The sequence below is a fragment of the Falco biarmicus genome, chromosome 8 (genome assembly GCF_023638135.1).
Source record: "Falco biarmicus isolate bFalBia1 chromosome 8, bFalBia1.pri, whole genome shotgun sequence".
Lineage (NCBI taxonomy): Eukaryota > Metazoa > Chordata > Aves > Falconiformes > Falconidae > Falco > Falco biarmicus.
In genome coordinates this window covers 36,974,908-36,998,840 of record NC_079295.1, presented here as the reverse complement: position 1 = coordinate 36,998,840, position 23,933 = coordinate 36,974,908, and the positions used below count along the sequence as shown (strand labels likewise).

The 23,933-nt window shown below is 38.3% G+C and overlaps 1 protein-coding gene across 1 annotated transcript in view; it reads left to right on the top strand.

Annotated features, from left to right (window-relative positions):
- Positions 1-582: 582 nt before the first annotated feature.
- DARS1 (aspartyl-tRNA synthetase 1) overlaps positions 583-23,933 on the top strand; it is a 41,409-nt gene continuing 18,058 nt past the window's right edge. Inside the window, exons 1-7 of the mRNA XM_056348781.1 lie at positions 583-734; positions 1,999-2,056; positions 8,145-8,237; positions 13,223-13,325; positions 21,925-22,027; positions 23,279-23,359; positions 23,819-23,878. Of these exons, the coding sequence (XP_056204756.1) occupies positions 663-734; positions 1,999-2,056; positions 8,145-8,237; positions 13,223-13,325; positions 21,925-22,027; positions 23,279-23,359; positions 23,819-23,878 (570 nt within the window). The 5' untranslated portion in view covers positions 583-662. The remainder of the gene's footprint in view (positions 735-1,998; positions 2,057-8,144; positions 8,238-13,222; positions 13,326-21,924; positions 22,028-23,278; positions 23,360-23,818; positions 23,879-23,933) is intronic.

The window sequence follows — 23,933 nt, the reverse complement described above, 5'->3', positions numbered from 1 at the left end:
GGAGACTAAACTGCTATCGGGGTTAGCATTGGCAAACCGAGTTTGCCAGTGAGACAGAAGTTTGGCGGCCAAGCTGAGCCGGGCACATTAGCTAGCCACCTCACGTTACCTCAGGCCGTAACATGCCAGATTGACCGCAGGGCGAGCGAGGACCAAATCCAGCCACTGCCCAGCCGCAGAGCCCTGGCCCACATCAGCACACCTCTGCTACAGGCCATGACTGGAGGCGCTGAGCCTCGTCGGGACGATGGCACTTTGGTGAAAACGCCTGTTTCGGCTGCTGTTCGCCTACTGCGGAGGGGAGGGGGGCGGCAAACCCCGGCCCAGCTGCCACAGGCAGCGCCGCCACATCTCCCTCGGCGCTCAGGCGGCTGCGGCGGGAACCGTGGGCTGACAGCAGCGCGCGCCCCGCCCCGCCCCGCCCAGCCTCGCGGCAGCAGCAGCAGCAGCCGTCGGCCCCGCGCGACCCGGCCGCCGCTGGCAACAGCCCCGGGGTGGTGGCGCAGCTCTCGCGATAGGTCGGCCGGCGCGGGACGGGCGCGGCACTCTCGCGCTGCTGCCGCCACGCTGCCAACTCTCGCGAGAGGCGGCGGCGCGGAAGCAGCGTGGCGCGCGGGGCCGGGCCGTGCCGAGTCGTGAGGGGCAGTGGCGGCCGCTGCAGGATGCCGAGCGCCGGCGGCCGCGGCCAGGGCCAGGACCGCCGCCCGGAGAGCGACGACTCGTCGCCGGCTGATGTGGGTGTCCGCAGGGAGGGGGCGGCCGCAGCTGCCCGTCCCGAGAGGGGGAAGGGGCAGGGTCCGGCCTAGCGCGGTGTTGGAGCCGCTGCAGGGGCCGGCGCTGGGGGGCAGGCGGCGACGTCCCCCGCGGGGTGGGGAGGCCGGGCCCGAGGGGGGGTTGTCCGGGCCCAAGGGCAGAGCTGGCTTTGCTTTATGCTCTGCCTGCCCACCTCCCCCGTGGCCGGCCAGGCGCAGTCGGCTCATCGTTCACTGAGGAGCTCAGCCCCTCTCCGGTCACACAGCGTCTCCAGAGCCCCGCCGGAGCCCGCTCCCCGCGTCTGTGGATGGAGGAGGCCCTGCCTGAGCGATGGGAAACTGCACAGCCCTGCCCTGTCCCGGAGCCTTTCCCCGTTGCAGCCCCCTGCAGAAGCGTCTGGGCTGCTGCTGCTTCCTAGCAGGCCACTTATGCAGGGCTGCCGGTGGCTCCTGGCCTGGCAGGTGTTCCTGTCTTGTACTTGAAGATCACAGAGCTGTGTTGAAAAATTGTAGGCCAGTATTTCTTAAAGGAAAAAAAAAAAGTATTAAAGGCGAGCATCGGTTCAGTTTGTTATAAAATCACTTCTGCTTTTGAAAGGCCAAAAATGCATCAGCAATACAGAATTCTGAGTATAAGTGGCTTCTGTAAAACTATACATGGGCTGCAATTCACCAAAAGCACAGAAATGAAGACACTCTGCCCTCCCCCAGTAAAGTATTTAGAATGAACTTAGGTTCATATATAAAGTAGAATAAATTAAATAAACCAAGGCTTCTTTTATTTGGAAATGAGTGGGCGTAGTTGGGAGACTAGAATTGCGATCTTTTTAATGAAAAGGCCGTGTCCCCCTATGTCTTATCTAACAGATTTTGTTAGTAGTCAGACAAGCTTGCTTTGGCTGTCATAATACTATGCAATATGCTGGATTTCTTAATGTGCCTGAATATGGGAAAGAAGTACTTAATGGATCTGCTTCTGTAGGACTCGTATTTTTTCAGGGGTAGGGTCTTACTAACTTCTGTGTAGCAAATAATGATTCTAATGCATGTTTGTTGTTGTTGGAACTTGGTTTCTTCTTACAGGGCACAATTATCTCACTTGTGTATCTTTTAAGAGTCTAAAACAGAATTTATTTACTTTAATATTGCAGCTAATTGTTTCGGATTACCTGAGTTAACTCTGTAATGATTTTGTTCATCTTTCTGTATATGCTTCTTTGATATATGTTTCTCACCTCCATTTTAGGATTATGCTAAGGAAAGATATGGAGTGTCATCAATGATACAATCCCAAGATAAACCAGGTTAGTTAAAAAACTAAAAAAACTTTTAAAAAAGAGGAGGTGGGGGGTGGGGAAGAAGGAAAAAAGAAGTTATGTACTTTATATCTTCAGTACTTGTTTGAGAAATTATGTACCAAACTTTTTCATTCAAATCCTGCTCCCATTCTTTCCCTTTATTTGAATACATTTGGCACTTCTGAGGCTGCATTTGGAGTGCTGTGTTCATTTTTGGACTTTCCAATGCAAGGAAAACATTAGAGCCTGTCCAGTGGAGAGCTACCAAATTGCTCAGGGGACTGGAGCACAGGATCTTCTAGGAGAGGCTGAGGGAGCTGGAGTTGATCAGCCTGGAGAAGAGAAAGCTCATCTTACTACCATTTAAAGCTGTTTAATGGGAGGGTGTAGAGAGGGTAAAACCAGACTCTTGAAGGTATGTGGTAATTGGACATAAAGTCATGGGTGCAAGTTGGAACACAGAACAAATTCTGATTAGATAGAAGGAAAAAAAAAAATCATGATTATGGTTGGATATTGGAATTAGGTCCAGAGAGGTTATGGAATCTCAGTCTTTGCCCTTGCGTGGACCACACCCTACACAGCTTGTCCACCACTGCAGGCTTGACTTTTTATGGATTAAATTATTACTATTTATAATGTACTGAGTTCTGAGATGTCAGGTTTTTTCTTTGTTTGGAGTAAGTTCTGCTATGGCTTGCAACAGCACTGCTGTCTCTCTGAGTAGGATATCTGTCTGCTTACGCAGCCTTCATTACTCCCACATATGAGCACCAAATCCATTAATATTACATATTAATATTTATGAGTTTTATCATTATTCACACCACTGTGAATCCTGGAAATCCTCATTTTCTACTGATGGGGAATTGGGTTTCAGCAAGACTTGTCAGGTAGAGAGCAATCTTCCATGCCAATATCCCAGAAATATAAATCTTCATATTATTCAATGTATGAAACAGGAATGAGGGAAGGTAATAGACTGGCTTCTTGCAGCTTCTTCATAGTGAAACGTAAAAAGGAACATCATCGGTGATTAGGTGATTTTTTTTCTCCTCTGAATTGTTTTGGTTGACCTGCTTTAGGACGGGGAATGCAGAACGTAGGGAAGAGGAGGAGCCACAAAAGCAATCATAGGTTGAAACCATCTGAAGGGGAACATTATGTTAAGAACCTAACAGGACAAGAAAATCACTGGAGGCTGTATTAACAGTCATTATTGAATAAAATACATACTGCCTGTCAGGGAACCAAAGTTGAAATCCCATTGTAAGCCAGCCCAGCTGCTGGCTGCAGTGGTCTCCCTCTTCCTGACACTGAGTCTTCTGCTGATGTTTCAACATGTTAATAGTAACAACGTGTTTAAGCAGCTTAGCAAAACGAAAGAATTTAGCTGGGGGTCTGGTGACTGCTGGAAGGGGCAGGAACGCAGCCATCCATAGTTAAGTTGTAACCATGTAACAATCCATAAATTGGTGTGCAGTTGCAATTTAAAAGGTATAATATTAAGAAAAAGGGAACTTCTTCAAGTTAGCATCTGATTAACCTGTACTGCTGACTGTAGGCTGAAAGTTTGCCCACTTGGGTCTTCTCCCCTGTGCTCTTCTGTGATGGCATTTGGCTCACTAGAGTTTCTGCAAACTGTTCTTCCTCTGCCAGTTTCACACCCCATAGCAAACAACTGTGTGAGAGACCCAACGTGGTAGATTGAGATGGTGGGTTAATTTCTGTTCTCATGGAGAAAGACTACTCTGCCAACTGTCTCATATTCAAAAAAAACCGCTCAAAAATACTGTGGAGAAATAAACTATGTTGAGAAGGAAGGTGAAAAAAGCTACAGGAGATTATATGAAAAAGGCTGAGTGCTATATTTAGATCTGTTTTCCCTTGACTCTTTGATCCTCATTTAAAAATAAAGAAAGCCAATGTATGGACAAGGTGGAATAGGTTTTCTATTGGGCTTAAAATACAATCTACAACACTCCTGCTGTTCCATTTTTTGGAAGATGGTTATCCAGAACTCCAAAATAAGGTAACGATAAAACCCAAAATGCCTGTAATAAATAAGTTTAAGATCAGCCTAGTCCCTTCCTTGAGACTAATTCCCTCTTATTTAAAGATTCAGTAGTTCCTGCCATGGAGAGCTCTTATCAAAGGATTCACTGGACAGTGAAGTCCTCATTCATCATCAGTAGTGTATATATGCTACTGATACATTATTCTGCTTGCATTGAATGTCTTGGAGGACCTACTGCTTGCGGCAGGGGGTGATGGGGAAGCACAAATGCGAGTGTTCCCATCCGTCTGTACAGTATTAATTTTGTTTGTTTCTGAAGTGTGTGTGGATACATGCCATTTCTAAGTCAGAATAACAAATTGTGGTATGACATGTGCAGATCCACATACCGTCTGGTAACTGGGGCTGACACAACACAAACAGCACAGATGCGGGTAGGAGCTCAGTTGGATGTCTGCAGCGCTGTTATTGCTTTTAGGCTTGCTGTAGTAGCTGCACTGTCCCGAGGACACAGGCTGGACATGAGAAGTTAAAAAGGTTAGGGTGATCAGAGAAAATTACTCCCTTTCCAAGAGATAGGCGTATTGTCCTTTTGCCATACTCATAGATTCTTGTTCCTCTGCGGGCAAATTAAAACTCTTCACACATTCACAAAGTAATTGCATAAATGCTCCACCCAGCTCTACTGACCTCACACACACGCATCTGTGTCTTCATTCTTGGCCCACTTCAGTCTTTCTTCTACTAATGTTAGCTGAACTGGCTATCTGACATTCCTGCTTCCTGTTACATCATGTCTTTAAATCCTTCCTGCCTGCTTGAGGCTATGATTGCTAGTAAAGCTCCATTTGCCTTTCCCTTTTTCTCCCTTCAGCCCCATTACGTTAATCTCCCCTCCCTGGAAGCTGCTTTCATCTTATGCTGCTTTTGGCTTTCAGTTTGTTTTATTAAACTTACCTTCTCTTTTTCAAATTTATCCAACATTGTAAAGATGCTGGCACTTCACAGAGACAGCAGAAATATTTGTCATACTGCTCAAAACTCCGTGATGCAAGATAAACGAACTTGGTAAATAGGCTGATGTGACAGGCAGGGAATGGGGATGGAAAAGCGATTTTGTCTTGTATAACCTGCACATCTTTTGGGGTTTTTATCCTCTCCTGCCATGTTTAGAAGAGGTTAGAGTTCTGAGAGAAAGAGAAGGACATTTAGTATATTGAAAAGAAAAGATTGTGCTCTACAGGAAGGAAACGAAAAAATACAGTTTCTCCATAAACATGATACAAAATGGCAATGAAGTTGAGGTAGTATGAATATTGAATTGGAGCTGGAAGTGTAATTTCAGTCTTAGAGTGTTTCATTTAAACTTCATTTAAAATCTTTGTTCCCTTGTCTTTACTACAACTATAGCACGATTTAAAATGTCTTTTATCTTTGTGTTGTTTAATTGTAAGTGTTTATGTGGCAGTAAGACAGAAAATGTAAGTATAGCTTGCATTTGTGAAAGTACAAGTAAGTGGTAGTCTGAAGAGTATGGTGAGAGGACCTTAAGGAAGCTTTATTTTTATTGTGGAAGAGGTAGAAATTACCTGAAAAGAAATCCAGGTGAAATATGTGAGAGTACAAAGGGAAGATGTAAGCTACAGTATGTTGACTGGACGAGAGAAGATCAGTGATGAAGACAAACGATTGCTTACACTAACAGATGAGACATTATCATGAACTACTGGCATTTTAGAAATGAGAGGAAAAGACAACTAGATTCAGGAAGTGTTGAAGAAGGGAAACAAACTGATGTAAAAGTTGCTACATCTGGTTCTCTTTAGTGGAGCACATTAACGGGACCAGAGGCGATGGGCACCTACAAGAACACAGGAGGTTCCCTCTGAACATCAGGAAACAGTTCTTACTGTGAGGGTGACGGAGCATGGGCAGAGGTTGCCAAGGGACATTGCAGAGTCTACTTCTGTGGAGATGTTAAAAAAACTGAATGCAGTCTTGGAGAACGGGCTCTAGGTCCACCTAGAGCCTGCTTGAGTAGGGGGTTGGACCAGATGACCTCCAGAGGTTCCCTCCTAACCTCAGCCACGCTGTGATTCTGTGATCTGCTGTTGGAAAAAATTACTTTATAAAGTCTCTTTTTTTATATTGTTTTATTACCCTTTTTATGAAAGGTGAAATATTTTTTAACAATTCATAACATATAAAATTTTGTGTTAAACATGCCTTGTTTAGTTTTGATGAAGCATGAACCATTATGTATCCAAAAGATTTCTAAAAATATTTATCTAATGCAGATGGTTCCTGAAACGCTAAGGATCCATAAAAAGGGTAACACCTCATTCTGTGCCTGGAAAATGTTTTAAGTTTCTAACAATACAGTTTTAAGTGGACTGAGGTAATTTAAACTGTCTGAATATCAAACTCTTAGACTAAAGCTTATGGGTTGTGCTGGTTGCATGTTTCCTATAGTGCTATGCTGGTAAAGTTTGAATATCAGAAGTTGCTGGCAAGTGATAACATCTTTATTTCCCTTTCTCCCTTCCCCAGTGCACGCGTGTGCACACACACACACACACACATGCACATATTATTAATACATTTGAGTCAATTTCCTATCACGTTACTCTGTGCACTTTCATTTTGTTCTGGTTTTAATGTCTATCTGTGAATAAAAAACTGCATTGCCCTGAGCATAAGCTAATAAACATTTTCAGCCCCCTAAATTCCCAGTGCAGAATAATAGGCTTGCAGGACAAGCTGTGACTGGTACTCAGGAGTCAGAGGGAAGGAGTCCAGAATGGCAGATGGTAACCTGGGGTAGGCAAACTTTGGAAAAGTTCTGGCAGAAGAAGTCTAGTGTGGAAGTGCCTCAGTAAATTTAATGCTGTTTTGAAACAATGGAGAAGTCTGAGGAAAGACAGAAGGTGAATTTGCTTGTGTTACATATCACAGAATCTCCCAATAGACTCATGGCATATCTCTAGTTGGAAGAGACCCATAAGGATCAGTATTTCCATTGAAGATTTTTTTCTTTGTCTAAAAAGCAGTGTTTTTAACCACGTGTGAACTGTAAATGAGTAAGTGCAGCCATTAGAACGTTGAGGTTTTATGCAGTATGTCCACTGATTTGTAGAAACTCTAAGAAATAAATGTTTGAAACCTTGCAAATATACATTTGGCCAAAAATCTACTGAAAAATACAATTAAACAAGTACATTTCAAGGAACAGTGGCATGCAGCCAGTATATTGGCAGTTCATAATGGTTTTACACAATTTTCAATGTCCTGATTTATTTAAAAAATATTTTCCTGTGTATTTTTTTTTCCTTTACTATCCAGAAACTGTCCTTTCCAAACCTTGCATTTCTATTGTTATTTAGCTTTCTTGAGTTCATAGAATTTGAAGGGTTCTTTCTGATGAATGCTGGCTCCTACGATAGTAGTGCTTAGCAGGTTGTCAAAGAGATTGTCCCTTAAAATAATTTTTACTGGTTTTACACATTAATACTTTTACTGCTCCAAAATGATGTTGTTTTTATCAAAGTAAATATTTTTTTAATTTCTAATACACATTTATTTGTGGTTTCTCTTTTTTATTTTAAATAATAATTGTTTTATGGTGATACTTACTTAGATACAAGGAATAGTTATGTCATCTCTGAGCCTTTGTTTTGCAACTTTCATGTTGCACAGTGGAGGAGGACAGACACCTGCCAGCAGAAATTCAGCCTAATAAGTGCAGGTAGTACAGTGCAGCACAGCGAAGTCTTATCAAAAATAGTGTAGTCATGCTGGGTCCTGCCATCCGTGAACCACAGTAAGTCTTGTTTTTGTTTTAGTGTAGTTTGACCCCTGCATATAAGTCAAACAATAGGGTTGAACCAATTTAAACTACTTGATCAAGTACAATTCACTGAGAAGGAAATGGGATCTTAAGTGTTCTCAGTACGTCTATTATGCTGTAGTTACAAAAAATTATGTTTCGGATTTATGATAAATTCTAGTAATGATAGAAATTGTATTTGGAGTTTAAAGTGAAAAATGTTTTAAAATGTGGTTTTTTCTGTGATTTAGATAGAGCTTTGATTCGTATAAAAGATTTGACAGTGGAGAAGGCTGATGAAGTGGTTTGGGTTCGTGGCAGAATTCATACAAGCAGAGCTAAAGGTGAGATGCCTCCAGGGTTTTTATTTTTATTTTCTCATATTGGTAGTGTAACCTGAATGTTTATTTTGGCTTCATGGCCTGCTAGTTATGCCTTGCATACAAGACTTTGCTACCTGGTTACTTCGTGTTCAGTTAATTTCTTTTTTTTCAGCCTCTCTTTTTCCCAAGATGGGAAAAGGAAATTTTATTTTCAGCTCAGTGGAAATTGGGTATTACTGTTACATTGTAGTAAAAGTGAATATCGGTTTTATCATATTATTAAATAATGTGTGGACAATTGTAAATAATAGGAATTTAAAAATATTCTCGTCATTCTCATTTGGGTGTCAGTAGTTTTGAGACAAAACAGTTACAAGCTTTTGCTGTAAAACGTATCTTTATTTTAAATGGCTCAGTTGTCAGACGGGCCATATTTATTCTGCTGCGTATGAATATTTTCATTATACCTTTTCTTTGACAGGAAACAAAAATCTGTGTTAAAAATCTCAGAATTTTTACTTTCAGTTACCAGTATCTGATTATATGAATATGAACATAAAGTAAGAAACCTCATCTTTCTTTAACAAGACAAAGGGAAAATCCTTTTATAGGTTCTCAGTAGTGTGGGCTGTCGTACTTGGCCGTCTGACAGCCATATTTCTTCCCTGGGATCAGAAGTGCTCTCTGGAGATCAGTTTGCCATATGCAAACTTAAATAGGCTTTGGCCTTTTCAGTTGACATCAGATGCTGACAACTGTTGTACTGGTTTCGGTTATGTTTGGCAGCTCTGTAGTGAGATATAAATACCTTGTCTTCCCAAGAGTTGAAAGAAAAGAGCATATATAAAGAAATTATTTTTGCAAATGAAACTTAACAGTAGTCTTAGAATTGGGAATAGTGCGAATTAGGGGAGAGAATCCAGTACAGAATATTGTCACAGATGACCAGATTAATTTCTCTTTTGGAGGCTTCATTTTCTTAAAAAGTGTGTTTCTTAATGAGTGTCCATACTGCAGTCTGTTAAAATAAGGAACTGCATCTAAATATATACATACAATGCACATTTTAAATCTTTAAATTTGGGAAGTTCTCTGTGATTTCCTCAATAGTTCTGTAATGTGTGTTCTTACATGGAAATCTCTTTTAGGTATGTATAGAAATTGTAAACTCCAAAAGCTGTAAAAGCTTTGGTCGTTACAACTTGAAGTTGCTCAGACAGGAAATAATCTATTTAATTTAAATGTTACTATCAGCATACAAATAAGAGTATCCTTATGGCTTTTTCTTTTGCAATTGTAGGATGAGTTTAGACTATTAACAGAATTTACTGTATAAAGACAGGTGTCTATGCAGACTGTGAAAACAACATAAAGTTCAATGGTTGTTTATTATTGTCCCTGTATTGCATTTATATAGGATATCTTGCATTTAATTCAGTTAGAGTAACATATATGTAACATGGTAATATTAAGTTAAAAGAAGCTTGTTGTCATCCTTCCTCTTTGACCTCAGGAAAAACTTGTTTTTCATGAAATAACAGTGTTTATTTTCAAAACTCTTTAACATAGCCTGAAGAATGAAAGCAAAAGGAGTTGACTATTGGCATGAATCTCAATTTATTGATTGTGCTTTTTGTTCAGACTTGGTGTGACAACACAGAACAATTCACACATTCAGGGAATGCTGCTAGGGAATGCCATGTGCTTGTTTACTCAAGCTTTAGGGGAAAGAATCTTACAAGAAAAGCAAATGTTTAAGAGTAAAAAGTAATATTAGCCTTTCCCACACGCATGGTGCTGTTCCTACAGTTATGGAAAGGAAGGTCTTGCAGAAAAATAGCTTTCTCAGAAGCTCGAATTGACTCCTAAATAACCAACATACCCTTTATTTAACCTGGTCTAGTTCTGACCAATAAACCAAAAAAAATTAATGTGAACAACTGCAGAATCCAGCTGTCTTGTATAGCAAGCCACTCATGGCATCTGATGGAAATTAATTGAAGGATGTGTAAAGAATGGGGTGTTGGGAATTTCTGTGGGTTGTACCAAAATTAAAGTGCTTGAGGCCCTGTGGTTTTTATCGTAGATTGAATAAATGTTATTTCTGGCCTTATTTTAAAGCCAGCCTCAGCTACTGATCATGTCTGTCATTGAAAAGTGGTTGGGAAATCATTCTGGGTTCTGCCAGGCATCTGGGACTTGCCCAGTATGTTAGACCTGAACATGTTTTTGGTTTATAAATGTAAAGGTTTCTAAAACATCAGAATAGTATGTCTGAAAATAAAGAGTACCACCAAGAGCAATTTAAATACTAGACCAAATTTTATAATAAACCGTATAAAGTTTTCTCTTTGCTGGCAGATGTCTGCAAGTAGCAATGTATTAATTGATATGACTAAACATTTTTTACTCTTTGTACATATTCATTCCTTACATCCTTTCCTTTCATGAAGTCTTGTGTCATTCGGTACTTACATCCAAGAAAGGAAATGGATTCCTGTTTGGTTTTATGTACTTACTTTTGACAGGATTCTCTGTGTGGTGTCTTCTCTTACTGGTTCAGTGACTAAAAGCTCCTTGCAATAGACCAAGTCAGACCTTTTTAACCAAATTTCTTTTGAAATTTTTTGTCTTTTTAGGCATTCCTGTGGGACACAGTATTGGTTTTTTTATAGAAACAGAGTAGTTTACTGTTGAATGTCAGTAAAGTTGATCTCTACACTGTTCACTTAAATACCCTGTAAATATTTTGAAACACGGGGAGAACATCCCATAATCCCAATTTTTTTCTCACTCTGATTCTTCCTTTTTTCTGTCTCTTGATCTGGAAAGACATCTAATCATGAACTAGATTTGATTATGGCTTGTCTTTTTTGATACCTTATTTTGCACGCCTTCAGCTCTTTTGGGAAAGTTTCTGTTTCCTCCTTCTATCTTTGTAACTGTGATATTTTAACTACTCCTATCAGTGGGGTTTGTTTGATCACTTGTCTTCTGTGTGATTAGAAATGTTTATATTCTACAAAACATTCTCTTTCCTTATGAAAACAACTACTGTTACTCATGACAAAAAGATTTGAGTCCTTTTATAATGCAGATATTGGTCAGACTTCTAGTGTTTGGGATTAAGTACAACTGCCAGACTTTGTTCTGATCCATAGGATAGCAGGTCCCTCCATTTATTTCACTATCTTCTTAAATACTTACTAGTTGAGTTACATTGTTGCTGTCTTCAGCTGTGTATTCCTTGTTTGAACACCTAATGCATCATTGCTGAAACTTCAGTCATATTTTACTGAATGATGTGTGACTAAAATCATGGAGACAAACACAATTTTCTAGGAAATACTGTATCAAACCACATTGTAAGTAAGAAATACTTAGATGTCAAAGATGTGAGATATGCCTAGCTTATCCAAAGAAAGTTACCATATTGTGTCCTATGGAAGAATTGTACTTAATTTGTTGACTTGCTGGATCACAGGTGTGTGTACCTCTGAAGGCTCTATTTAATTTCTGAAGCCTGTAATTTTCCGATTTAAATCTGTTGTGTAATGTTTGCCTGCAAGAAATAGGTACATCCGTACCATATTGGCTTCTTTACTTAGATATTGCTGCCCCTGGGCTATAGAAATATTTGTACTCCAATTTCTGAAAATATGGAGTTAATTTTGTTGAAATTTTTGGGGGTTTTATTTGAAATCACAATCATAGGACAAGGTTAGTTATTTCCAATAATTATAATGTTAATCTGTAATAATATGTTGTATTAGTTTTGTATGTTTGCTTTTATTTCTATCAGAATCTGTGTCATATGTTCTGTATTTATCTTCTGATACCCTTTAAATTATCTTCAGCTATGTGTTAGAAATAGTAATCTACATAATTACAAATGAAAACTGCAACTGGCTTGTCAGTGTTCAAGTTAGATACATGTTGATTTTAATGTTTTATAGTCTTAAGTCAATGATAACTGGGAAAGAGCTATAACAAAGCTTCTGGCTTCTTCCTATTCTCACCATTTTAATGTAAATGTTATAATGTTATGAGTCAGAACTTGGAAGTAAATTATATTGATGCATTTTATCAGATACTGGTACAACAATGAAGTGTTTGTTAATTTCTCTTTCTGAGGAAGAAGCATTTTAAATCACCATGTTTCCTTACATCTAAGTTAAGCAGTAAATGATTATTAGAGATGTGAGGAGAAATATGAAATGATTGTAACTGTCAGCTGAACAGATTAGAAAGAACTTTGTTGACTTGGAAATAGCCATTTTAAAAGTCAACGAAGTGCATTATGTTCTTTATAAATTATTATTAATTCCCATTAACTTCTTTTTCCCAAAGCTGTTCATGAATAAATTGCTCTTACAGGAATTCTAACTTGGGTCTTTTAGGTTCTTGTCATTCACCAGAATCAATACTCCTTTTGTTCCCCTTCATTCTGAATGTGTGGTGTATTGTAGAATGAACATTGTTGGTTTAGTCCCTGTGGTGCAAAATCAACCCTGTTTCTCTCAGAGGAGCTTTGTAAAGTGAACACTATAGCTTTAATGTGAGAAGATGAGAAAAAACCTTCTTTTATAATACTTGAAGTAGTTGTGAGCAAAGCAACAAGGAAGAGTATGATTTGCTTCTTGCAGTTGAGGAACAATAGGTATTTAAAAAGTTATGATTTCTATTTTTTGTTTTGTCTAGATATTACTTATCTTGGAAGGCTGATTGTTATTTTTAGAAAATGTCCATTCACATGTTTATAGCTGTAAAGCAGAATTACTGGATTTATCTCGGTGTTTTGGGGGGGTGTGTGTGTGTTTGTGCATGCAGAGCTGACTTGTTTGATGTAGCTATTGGGGCAGGGGCAGCAACGGAGAGAGAGAAACACACAAACACCCCCTTAAAAGCTCAGGTTAATATTAAAGTAGTAAAGCTTTTTTTCTCATTCACAAAGTCCTCGAGTAACTTGTCCTTAATACACCTGCGTTGTTTTTCTTTGTATTCAGGGAAGCAGTGTTTCTTAGTCCTGCGTCAGCAGCAGTTTAATATCCAGGCTCTTGTGGCTGTGGGACAGCATGCAAGCAAGCAGATGGTAAAGTTTGCTGCCAAGTAAGTAAGCAATTATATCCTGTTGTCAGAGTAAACAATGGTGGGAACCAGGACTCCCAGGGGTTGGGACCATTTTCACACATTAACATCAATGCTTCGTTTGTTTTAAAATGTAGTTATTTAAATTGTCAGCTCACTATTAGGTTGAATACATTACAGTGACAAAAGATAAAACAGAGAACAGGCTTGAAATTCATTCTGAACTGCTGAAGCAGCATTCTCTCGCCATAGACAACCTGCATTTACTTTCAAGCTGGCTAACAAAAAGTCTGGCAAGCTGAGCTTAGTGGGACACTTCATTTTGTGTGTGGTGGTGTGTGTGTCTGCACATGTTCAGGGTTTTCTTCTACAAGATGTGCGAGTGTAGTAATACTTTTTATAGCTAGAACTGGTGTGAAGAAGTTCCACATTGCATGTGGCTTATTGAGTTGAAGAAACCAAGAGTAGCTTCTGTGCACTGGATTAATCTTACTTGCACCGTAGTTTTGTAACTAGAATGTTTAAGGAGGGATTTCAGTTACTTTTTAAAATATTTTTTGGGGCAATAGTTCGACTTGCTAATTAAACAAGTGTTTGTTGCAGCAATTTAAATTCAGTTATTTGCTTTGTCTTATTCTCAAAGATAAAAAATTACCTTTCCTTGCTACTTGCCTCAAGGTTGTGCTTTCAGTTTGTCCAGTACTAAATGCTTTTAATTTTTATATATATATATATATATATAAAATTAACTAAATGCTTTGTCCAGGACAAAGGAGCTTTTAAACATGTATATTTACTTGTTCACAGATAGAAATGTGGATCAATTCGATGCAATAATATGTTAACATGTGGCACTTGAGTTGCTTCTGTGTAGTTCTTGGCACTACTCTCATGCTTGGGAAGGGAGCCCCCACTAATTAGCTGCAAAAGTGCTACAGCCTTCAACCTTCAATATGTCAGGGAGAGGAGGGATTCATTATAGTATAGACTTCCAGAAGCCAAGTTAAGAAGGTTAGGATAATGCTTCTGCTGATGAGGTTCAAGGCAATGGGAGAACAGAACCAGCAGTGTTTGTTTGGCGGTGCTTACTGTTGGCAGTGCCAGTGTGAAGCATGCTGTTCACAGGTGTTTATGAGCCAAAGTGAAGTGTTCTGTTTCTTCATGAAATAGTTTCGCCTCTCCAATGCTTAGAATCTTTGAAAAGAATTCAGTGTATAATCTGCTTGTTCCCCAGTTCATCTCCCTCTAACCTACCAACAGTCTGCCTGTACTCTGGAATTTGCACTACAGAACAGTGAAACAGCTCTTACAGTTGTGATGCTTACTCTCCTATTCTCTAGTTCTCTCCAACAGATTTCTTTTTCAGTTTTCTTGGTGGTTCTTTGCTCCACGAATTAATTTCTTACATTTCATGGAGTGGCAGAGGTCAGTGGTTAGGAGCTCATGAGAGGGAAGTTGGTCCTTACTCTTTTATTCCGTGTGCTGACTGCCACTTGTAAGCCTCCCATGACTCTTTTTGTGATTCATTATTCTTTTTTTTTTCTCAGTTTTCTGTCAGGTTAGTGATTTCAGCTAGGTCGTGGAGGTCCAGAGCTAACCAGCAGTGGTAAATGGTAGAAAAGGGTATCTGTAAAGAGTAGAGGGCAAAGCCCCTTTCTTCTTCAGCAGCACTGAGCTGTTAAATCAGATGGAACCTCATCCTTAGGTTCTCTCCAGCTCGCTGTCATCTTCCCACTTTTCTTGATGTAACAGACCTGATTTTCTATGAGTAGCCACACTCATGTGTGTACTGTCTTTTGAACTTTTCATGCTGCTTCTTTTTTGTGATAACATTTGCTAGCTAAATCCAGATACTTCAGCCTCTCTATAGCATGCATGGTTTACTCATTATTTGTGCATCTGAAATGCTTACATGCTTTTCACCATGTTCTTTGAATGATAAAACTTTCTCTGCTACAGCCTTCTGGGTTTTCTTTTGGGGGCTTGCCTTTGTGGTTTTTTTTGAACACCATTAGTGCAGTCATCTTCTCATGATTCCTTCCCACCAGCAAACCAATTTTATTAATATCCTGCCATGCTCTGACTTTCCAATGTTTTATCTTCTTCTATAATTTTGTCTGATGTCACCATTGCAGCTGCCTCTCATCCTTCATAGGCTGCTGCTGTTCCTGACTTCCAAGTGCACTTGTGGTCATTGTGTCAGTAACACCTGAAGCACGTAACAGTACATGCCTTGTCTCAGCCACTTTTCCCCCTAGTTTTCACCTGCTGTGGAATGATGCCATTATTACTAGAAGATGAGGCTGGTCTTAAATGTCTAGAAATAACAGTAACTGTTTCTCTGCTTTTCTCAGTGTGTTTTTTCATCATCTCCTTGTTTCCTACACATTAAATAAACAACAATATTGAAGAAAACATTTAACTTAAATACCTTACATATTTAACTGAAATAAACTTCTTCAGTGGTAGTACATTAACTTTATTTTTCATGTGCTGCTTTCTCATTTTGATACTGGGTCTAAAAGTTCCTTTGAAATAGTTTGTGGAATTCTGGATCTTTAAATTTTAATGAGAACTGATTTAATCATGAGCATTTTTTGTACAATTTTTCATAAAAAATAAACAAACCAGTTCCTCTTTTAGATATTGGCACATGGAAACCAAGAACTTTCATAACCTTCTGTGGTCCTGCAACATTCATATAATAATTATCTCCATTATCATAAGAATGTAAATTCTGTTTAGTGAAAGATACTTAATACAGGTTTAACTCAGTTTTACAAAGACATTTCTGTGAGTTTAACTATGGAAAGTTTCTAGTTGAACTTTCAGAACATACGTAGGCAAGAACATAGAATCAGTGGAGATACTGAATTGTCGGCTGAGGAGCTTTCATCGGGGAAAAAAAGTTCAGCCTAGCCCTGCAAGGGATGCTGTGTAAAAGAAAGAGTTAAATTGTCTCTTTCAGCCAGAAGAGGTGCCAAGTGATGAAATTAGTAATTTATCAACCTGATTTTTTTCCATAAAGTATTGGGTGTGGTCAGTTTTGGGTTTCTTTCTCTCTTTTTGTATCAGCATTGAGCCTTTCAGCCCCCACTACCATAGCCAGGTGATACAGTATAGCAGTTGGGAGAGGTAGTTGATAGGTTTTTATTTAGTTGCCGAAACAATACACCCTCACTCAGAAAGTAACTTGAGGGCTCTTCTTAGTAGGTTAAAGAATTAAAATCCAGAAAAGAGATTTAAAAGACGAGGGGCGGGGTGGGGTGGGGGGGTAGAAGATCGGTAAACCTGTAGGAAAATACTTCACAATGTAGAAAAATATACATAAGTTCCTCAGCTAGATAAATTGGTAATACTAGGAAAATGTTGGATATTGCAGAAATACTTTCTTTAGCATTTCTGATTTTTGTATCGGTGATCTGGAAGAAAATGTCAAATTGCAGCTGTTAAGTTTGCTGGTTACACAGAAATGGGAATGGTGAGCTGGGGGCTAGGAGGGTATAGTAACCAGTGTTAATTTAGAATAATCACTTTGATGCTTTTCAGTGTGAAATTGTACCTTGGTGATCATTCATTCAGATTCTGTATATGTTCAGGACTAATATGTAAGAAAGTAAATGATGAGAAATGTGAGGTCATGATAGATAACTGACTTAACAGGAGTCCATGCAGTTCTCTTACCTACTATGCTAGGAGATCTCTTGAGTTTTAAAAAAGAGGAATAAAATACCATAAATGTAATATATGCCAGTCATTAGACCATTACTGGAGTATCTTGTCCACTTTTGTTGTCTTTGTGTCTGATTATATGTCAAACTGGAAAAGGTTGATGGTGAAGCTGCAAGATTAAATGGTATGTGGTCAGGCAAGTCTGCCTTCCTGTGAAACTAAAGGAAACTCTCTATTCTGTCCAAGAGAAATTAGTAAATCATTTAAATCCCAGTCTGATGGTACCTATGCAAGACGATTTTCTGCCAATGGAAAGTTATTTACTTTGCAGATACAAAGGTATGCAAGATGCCATGAACAGATGGTGAAGCTAGGTAAATTTGGAAGGGAAATAAAGTGGATTTTTTTTCAATGAAAAAAAATTTAAAATATATAGTGGATTTTCTTACTTAAAATCTTTAAAAGGAAATAGGCTTTTTTTTCCCCAGAAGATACCCAGGTTCTCCCAGATATGTTGGTATAGAAAGCAGATTATTATATTTTTAGAATAAAGAGAATAAGAATAGGGGTTTACCTGGTCTTAATGTATACAGTGTCAGTTAACTGCCCTTTCAGAGGGCTTAATGCATGCTTATTGTATTTGTGCAGACAGTATTACAGTTGCTTTTATTGAGCTGAGTGTAAAATATTTATACTTTCAACTATTTACAAAGTGGACTCTTTTTTTCAAAGTAAACTCTATTGCCTTCAGCTTTCACTGAGATTCAGATAAAGGATCATTGATTATTATGTTTTCTGACAATTATTTCATATTTTTAGACTTAATAATGTATTAATATAATAATTTGTGCAGTCTGCTTACAGAAAACAGGGCTGAAGAAAAAACCCAAGAAAATGTCTGAACAAGTATAGATGCTTCCATTAAGTAAAGCATCTATTTAAAGTGTATAAATAACCAAGTTTCTTCCAATTCTTCAGACTTTTGTTCAAGAAAATGTTGATTGTGATTCACTTAGGGAGGCCTGCATGGGGTTCAGCTTGCAACATGAAGCTGTTGATGAAAGATGTTGTCATACAGACTGCAATAATGCAATCCTGTGGTTAAAAGAGAAAGTCTTGGCTAATAGATGTACAGATAATTAAGAAGGATGTAAGGCATCTAGTGGACATTTTAGTAATTATAGTCTCGATTTTTTGGAAGAAACATTACATATAAAGAAGCAGTTTGCTATACAGAGGAATTTTTTAGCATTGGACTTCATGAATTTTTTACTAACATAGGTTCTTTAAGGATTAAACCATATAAAGATGTCATCTGTCTTTTCTTTCTGCATCATGCATTCAGTTTAGTTTCTAGTCCTTTGTAATACTAATTACAGATAGAAGTATTGTTGTCTTTAATGGAAATGGTGATAGCTTTGGCATGGTTTTCTGCCACTTGTTCACTTTTTTTGGTTTGTTTGGGTCTTTTTTGTTACCCAAGAAAATTTTATCAGAAAATCACCTAGATGACTTAGTGCTGGTGCTGCAGAGAATGCTTTGCTGTAGTTACTGGCATTTAATTAAATCATTGTGTTTCTTGTTGTAACTTGAGCTGAAATTATCATTTCAGTAACATTCTTAGAATTACCTGGTGGGATCAAAGCTGCATCTTCTAGGTTTCTGTAGTTTACATTTGATGCACTATGTTACAGACTTCAGGTTTTTACAGCACTAGATCTTGCTGAGCAAGGTTCAAACAGAACTCAAAACATGAGCTTTTACTTCTGTGCCAGATTAGATATGTAGTCTGAATTAGCAAAAACATATTTTCTAATTATCAAATGAAAGTTTAGAGTAGATGATGAACATTTGTAAATACAAAGATGGTCCTATGCCATAGAAAACTTGGTAGCACTTATTGTGTGCCCAGGCAGTTATATATGCATATTTGGATACAGGGATCTACATAGGTAGGAACTGAGTTGAAATAAGTCTTAAAATCATGGCAAATTTAATGACTAAGGAATGTTAAAGTTTTGCAGTGTGTTCCAGACTAAGAAACATACCATTTTAATTGCAACTCCAGTTTAGAGGGAGAGAAACAGTGCATTTAATCACAAGTGCAAAGTTGAAAAGTTCTGTTATGCAAGTTCGCAAAGCAATATTACAGTTACAATGATGCAAAAGTCAGTTTCTTCCTGTATTTTTAGAATGATACCCTTTTGCATGTCTTGAATTCTGTGCATGTTTTCATCATAGGTCTGTAGTTACTTCAGTAGCACCAGTTCTCAGCCATGGGATCAGTAATCTGCTTATGAGTCCATCATACAACACATTTACAACTATTATTTTCTTTTTTGCAGTGCGGAGAATTTGCTTTAATAAGTTTAAAGCATTATTTTTATTTGCAATTATTAGTGAGAGGGCTTTTGTTCAGCAGATTAGAAACTCATATTTTCAATGAAGACACTGCTATTTGTGTAATTAGTAGTGTTCTCTGGGCATTTGCCAGAAATTTGACATGGAAAAGGAAGTGGGGAAAAACAGAGGAGAACTGCTTAGGGGAAAAAAAAGTTAGCACAAGAATAAAACGTTTATTCTTTTAAACATTCATTATTTGAAAACCAAAGGGAATTTATAGGTACACCTGATACTATTTTAGCATGATATATTCTCTGTGTGTTTCTTATCATCATGTTCTCTTGCATCCAAAGCCTTGTACTGCTGCCTCAGTCTTTTTAAGGAGTTTTAAACTGAATCATTTGTAAGAGAGTGTACTTCTAAGCACTTAGTGTCATTTCTCCTCGTCTTTCTTGAATGTACTGCTTCCACCTAAATAATGGAGATGAATGGAAGCTCACCCTTAACTAAATGAGTTCTGATTTAAAGCCTACTGTCGACCTCTGCTTTGTACAAATTTAGTTATTTGTTCATTATATTGATTTGAGCAGCTGTAGTTCTTTTAGAGCATAAATGTACCAGAAAACATACTATTTACAAATTTTACGCAGTGTAGAATTGCCTAATGGTTAAGCAAGTCAAGCATGTGAAGCACCATGGTCTGTATAACTTTTAGAGCAGCTGACAATGAGTTCTGTCACCTTGAAAGTATTACCATCAAAGAAATAGTGTAATCAACTCAAGTGCTCAAATCTGGCTTTATTTAATTACTTGTAATTTACTTACAGTGCTGCTGTTAAGTGTTGAGAATTTTGATGCTTGAATTTTCCACTGTTCCTTTAATATCAGATTTTTCAACATTTTGATTGTTTTTATTTAAAAACTCTGTTGAATAACTTAAATTTGAACTCAGCATTATAACGTTAAAAAGTTTGTCCCAGGTTAGATCAAAGATCCATCTAGCTTTTCTTAAGGCTGATATGGATGCTTCAGGAAGAATAGAAAGCAGGGCAAGCAAGCAGTTGTAGTTGGCAACACTTGGTGATTTGTATCTCAGCTGCTTCTGAGTCACACCACTCGGGCTTTATCAGAGAAGAAAGCCAAGTTTCCAACACCAACTAAAAAGATAAACTTAATTGTTTAGCCAGGTAAATCCTACCTTGAAAATGTGAGAGAATGACTAATTTCAAACATAGATACTTCTAAAGAGAAATTTCTCAGTCCTAGTAAGTTTCTCATGTGCTTTTACTGTAGCTGTACAAAAAGACTGTAGGGCTAGAATACCCAGATTTTGTTCACAGTTCCTAAACTGACTTACTCCAGGGGTGCTAGACAAACTGATGCAAATGCAAGTGATTAGGACTGTAGTTACCATCAGCAATAGCTTGTACCTGTTTGTCCTTACCTCCTTTAACTAGGGGTTACTGCCCGTCCGATAATACCTTCTGTGCGTCCAAATCATATCTCACAACCCTCCAGCTTAGCTGGATGGGTTTTGTGTGTTGGGCTTTTTGGGGCATGGAGAGAGGGGTCTTACTGAAAAAAAAAAGCCAGCCTTCTAAACTTGAAGATTGTTAGTTGTTCTTTGCTTTACTGAGATCAGTAGCAGCCAGCTTGTCTGACAACATCCTTGCTCTGACCTCTTATTATTTGCAGTTAAATTTTGGGCCAACTACTTCTGTTTCTAAAGGCTTATGTGGTCAGTTGATGTATATAAAGTGCTTTCCAGGCCTGAGAATTGACAGATTAGGTTAATTGTAGCAGTTAGCTTTCGTAAGAAGAAATACTTTATGGTATTTGGCCTTTTGTAAGCAGGCTAGCAGAGACAGAGTGAAAATGTATTTCCAGTGGGGGTGAGATTATATGTACAAAATTACTGGTTTGAAGTCCAGTATCCTTAAATACCTAAGTAAAAACTGCTCATACACATCGTTTTCTCACCTAGCACTCTTGAGGATTTTGTTATTGTTTACTTATAGCCCACATACTTTAGATCGTATTTTTGGAAGACTTTCGAGATGTTATATGGTGTTTTAATGTACTATTAGTGACTGTTAGCAGAGAGCAATTAAGATGTCCCTTGTCATAAAGAAATGACTTACAAGAATCTTGCAGTAACAAGTCATGTAGTTTAAACAAGCTCAATCAGTTTTTATTTTCCCCTCCAGATCTAGGACTTCCTTTCAGTTTGTTGTTCTGCTGGTTAAGACACATCTTTCAGATAATTGCATCAGCTGACACATGCATGAGTGTACGTGGCCTAGAAAAAGAACTGTGCAGCTTGTCAGTTTATATATACACACAAAAAGAATGAGTGAGCACTAAGCTTAATCATAATTCTTTCCCTCCCAAGTCTTCCGGTTTGAATTTATTGTGGCTGGGAATATTTTAGCGAAGTCTTTCATTATTCAGTTATATATATAATAAGTAACTTTACATAAATCCTTAACTCTGCTTTGTTGTTCGAGCAGTCCGTACAGTACGTGAACATCCTAGTGCTCGGTGCTGAGTCTGGTGAAGTGTGCAATGAGATTTAGTAAGCCTCCTATCCTATCTTTATTGACAGCATCAACAAAGAGAGCATTGTGGATGTAGAAGGCGTTGTGAGGAAAGCATATCAGAAAATCGGAGGCTGTACTCAGCAAGATGTTGAGCTTCATGTTCAAAGGGTAAATTTTTTAGCAAATGGAGCACTGGTTAATTGTTTGAGAGATTATCTGCTAGGCTGTCTGTCTATCTGCATATATAAACTTTGTCAATAAGCAGTCCTATATCAGAGAAATACACTGCTTTAAACTACAAATTTCAGTGTATCGTACATGAACATTTCTGGTTTTAAGAGATCAGATTTTTAGAATTTCCTATTTTTATCTGCCATTTGAATTACAGTACCAAGTAAAATAAAATATCTCACTAGAATAATTCGGCTGGGAATGATTGTAATTCTAGTTTTTTATTCTTAACTGCAGCAGATACTGTAATAAAGCATCTACTTCATTCTAAGTGCAAGTCAGAAGTTTCTTCTTTATCAGAAATGTTACAATCTTCCCCTTAGTACCATGGAATGGAATACATAATCCTCAGCAAAAGTAAAGCGCTGGCTTAACAGTATAGAAGCTCTTGAAATCTAAAATATCTGTAGCTTGTGCTGTAGGGCTGGAGGAAGTGCAACTTTGTAATTTGTTTAAATAGAAAGCGTATTTAAACCTTTGTGTAATATCCTTTCCTTCTAAAGGTTTTCAACCAAAACTGTATGCCTACAATGCAGCTGAAACAGTCATCTCAAGAGTAGAGTGCAAGGGCTATTATAGTTAGAGCAGTAAGGTAAATTTTAACTAACATGGTTGGGGAAAATCTGCAGATCTGGAAGAAATATATGTGCAGATTACCATATGCTTCAATTTTTCTGAAAGAATATCAAATTCACCTATGACTAGATTGTAAGGCAAGGGAAGGTGGTTTTCATTTTCTTACTGTATTTTAGGTATCTCATAAATTTTCAGTCTGAAATGGCTCTTTCAGATATAATCAGATGATAAGTAAATATTACATTAACAATGACAAGAAGAGGATGATCTTGCTCGAATCGGAACCTAAAACTCTGTGAAATCTGGTAGTTTCAGACCTGGCGTTCATGCCAGTAGGCTTTTCCCTCAGGCAGTGTGTACTTGCTCAACTCAGTGCTTCCCAGAAGGAAAAAAGACATTTTTAATCTTTCAAAAGGAAAATAAGAACAAAGCATTTTGAGTATTGTCATGAGAATGCACCTGTGTAGCTCAAGTATTTGAATAAAATCACAGTCTTTCAGCTAACAGCCTATGCAAACACTGTTTCAAGTGTATGCCAGAAATACCCTTTTGTAAATCACACCTCCTTTTGAGCTGAGTCTCATGCTATTTCTGTTCCTGTCTCAATTTCAGATCTATGTGATCAGTTTAGCTGAACCCCGACTGCCCTTACAGCTGGATGATGCTGTTCGGCCAGAAGTGGAAGGAGAGGAGGTGAAAACTTTGCATCCTCAGATACTTTTTATTGTCTTTGTAATTGAACAAAAGCATGAAAGCCTTAATGCAGTGATTCTGGGGGTTTGCTGGCCATGCATTTTACTTCCTTTATGTTATCCAGAACAGTGTTAGAAATCTCCATAGCTTTGATGTCTGTTGAACTGCAGTAGAAGGTCAAAAACAGAGCATTTGCAATCTTGTGTGTGTGTCTTCTGGATCCTCATAGCTGAGTTCTGCCTGTGACCTCTGGCAGAAGTTACACCTTAATCTTTGCTATGCTGCCAGTTTGCTGTGTGTTCTTTCTAGAATGATCTAGAAATTCTACTGAACTTAGAAGTAGCCCTGGCTTTTAGCCATAGAATGTTTTTCTCCATTTATTTTGTTTTGTTGGGTTTTTTTTGGGTGCAGGGGTTGGAGGTGTATGTATTCATTATATATTTTTGCACAACCATTTAGGATGCAAGAGCTACTGTAAACCAAGATACAAGACTGGACAACAGAGTAATTGATCTGAGGGTAAGAAACCTGCTGTGTTGCATGCTTGCCTGCAATTGTTTATTCTTCGCATTTC